The 1981-nt window shown below is 50.4% G+C and overlaps 1 protein-coding gene across 1 annotated transcript; it reads left to right on the forward strand.

Annotated features, from left to right (window-relative positions):
* Positions 1–787: 787 nt before the first annotated feature.
* Positions 788–1756, forward strand: EMWEY_00060230 (hypothetical protein; the record flags this gene model as incomplete). The annotated part of the gene is made up of 4 exons (XM_013481394.1): positions 788–891; positions 980–1091; positions 1263–1413; positions 1623–1756. 4 exons carry the CDS (start codon positions 788–790, stop codon positions 1754–1756), a joined length of 501 nt encoding a protein of 166 aa, XP_013336848.1.
* Between the last annotated feature and the right edge of the window lie 225 nt (positions 1757–1981).

Genomic DNA, 1981 nt, shown 5'->3' on the forward strand with positions numbered 1-1981 from the left:
CGAAAACGTTATATTAGCACTCTTTTATACTGGGCACGGGCAGATAGGAGCCAGGGCCTTGGACTGCAGACATGCGGTTGTTTAAATCCGACTTGAAATGTACCGGCTGTCGTTCGGTTCTCAGTAAGCAGAGCTCCGTCAGTTGTTCCCGTTGTAGCCAGGTGCTTGTTCCTCCAGTTTGCATTGTGTTTGGGCTTGGTTCGTTTGCCCCCGTCTAAGCACGATATGTTAGCTGATAAGCAAATATATTCGTCGTTTGTGGAGAGGCCGCTGCTGTGTGGGTGTGAGCATTGTGGGATATTCCACCTTTTGCACTTTTTCCTGCGCCCACTGTGTGGCAAAGTCTTGCGCTCTTTTTAGCTCGCGGTACCCTGTGGCCAGAAAGTATGGATATAATAAGGAGCCAGGGAGGGGTGAATCCAATGAGCTCAGAACGTGAAGTATACAGCGCGCGAAACGAATCCATGTTCTCTCGAAGTTTTTCGGTTGTGGTATGTTCCAGGCTGTACGAAAGCATATTGCATGAGTACCGATGTATGGAGTTGCAGTACGATACGTCATGGAAGCGGAGTTCCCTATAACCATGCTTTTGTTCGGCATGCACTTGAACGAGACGTATCGTAGCGCTTCAATACACGTTTGCGCGACGGAGCATTTCTCCACAACCGATGGCAGTGAAATGGTGCCGCGATATATCTGGAATGCAATAGGTGAGGGGCAGGAGCACGGAATGAGCTACTCTTTTGTGTCAAGCATGTAGTAGTATTATCACCTATTTCGAGTGAATATGATGGTAGCGTTTTCTGCAGAGAGGCAAAACAGCGAGTGGCGGCCGGCAGCCAAGGCAGGGCTAAGACTAACTGGAGAGACACGCGTACTGGTTGTACTTAAGTGCGGACAACCGCACTCTTCTCTGCACAGCTGCGGGATAGCAGGAGGGGTATTCCAGGCCTATTTGGGACGCTTGTTATGGTGTCAGCGTCACGTGCTGGTATTACCAGGCAGTATGTCGTGCAAAGCTAACGCATCTCGTTGTCCTGGTACGCGAACGTTACTTTTCAGGCTGTCTGATGCTGCGCATGGGAGAACATGTAAGATGTTGTGGGGAGAGAATGTGTAAGGCTTCGTATTGTGTAGATGTGCACTTCTTGGGTATCCACATGTGGTGAGGTGTTTGGGCGCAGCGATATGCATTTGGGGTAGAGAGTTCACATTGGAGAGGTTGCCGGTTGAATTGTTGCTGTACGATGTGTGCATGGCAGTACGTTGCATCAGCGATTGGTGATTATGGGGAGTTTTGTGTCAAGCAGTTGGTGCAGTTAGCCCTTATGCAAAAGCAAACAAACTGCATATACCAGGCTTGCGTGGGATCCTCCTTCTGGTGTCAACGCCACATGCTGCTATTGCCAGGAGGTATGTCATGAGACGCAAGCGCATCTCGTATGCGGTGGTATGAGGAAGTTACTTTTCAGGCTATCCGATGCCAGGGATGAGTGTGTATGGGTGTGGACAGTGATGTACCATGTCGTGGTGTGAGAATGTGTATGGCGCCGTATTGTGTAGTTGTGCACTTCTTGGGTGTCCACGTGGGTGGAGTGTTTGGCCGCTGCGATATGCTTTAGGGATAGAGAGCGCCATATTGCAGACGTTGGCGGTTGAATTGTTGCTGTGCCATGTGCGCAGCGCAGTATGGTGCCTGAGGAATCAGACTTTATGCGGTGTTTTGTCTCAACCAGTTCGGGACATTAGCGCTTAGCCAAAGGTTAGCTCATTGCGTACTCCACATATGCATGCGATCCTTCTTCTGGTGTCAGCGCCACGTGCTGGTATTGCCAGGCGGTATGTCATGGCGCGCAAACGCATGTTGTATATGGTGGTATGAGGACGTTACTTTTCAGGCTGTCTGATACTGGGCGTGCGTGTGCGTGGTCGTGGGAGGTTGAATTGTTGCTCTGCCATGAGTGCATCGGAGTATGCTGCC

Source organism: Eimeria maxima, genomic scaffold, assembly GCF_000499605.1.
Source record: "Eimeria maxima Weybridge genomic scaffold, Emw_scaff3270, whole genome shotgun sequence".
Taxonomy (NCBI): domain Eukaryota; phylum Apicomplexa; class Conoidasida; order Eucoccidiorida; family Eimeriidae; genus Eimeria; species Eimeria maxima.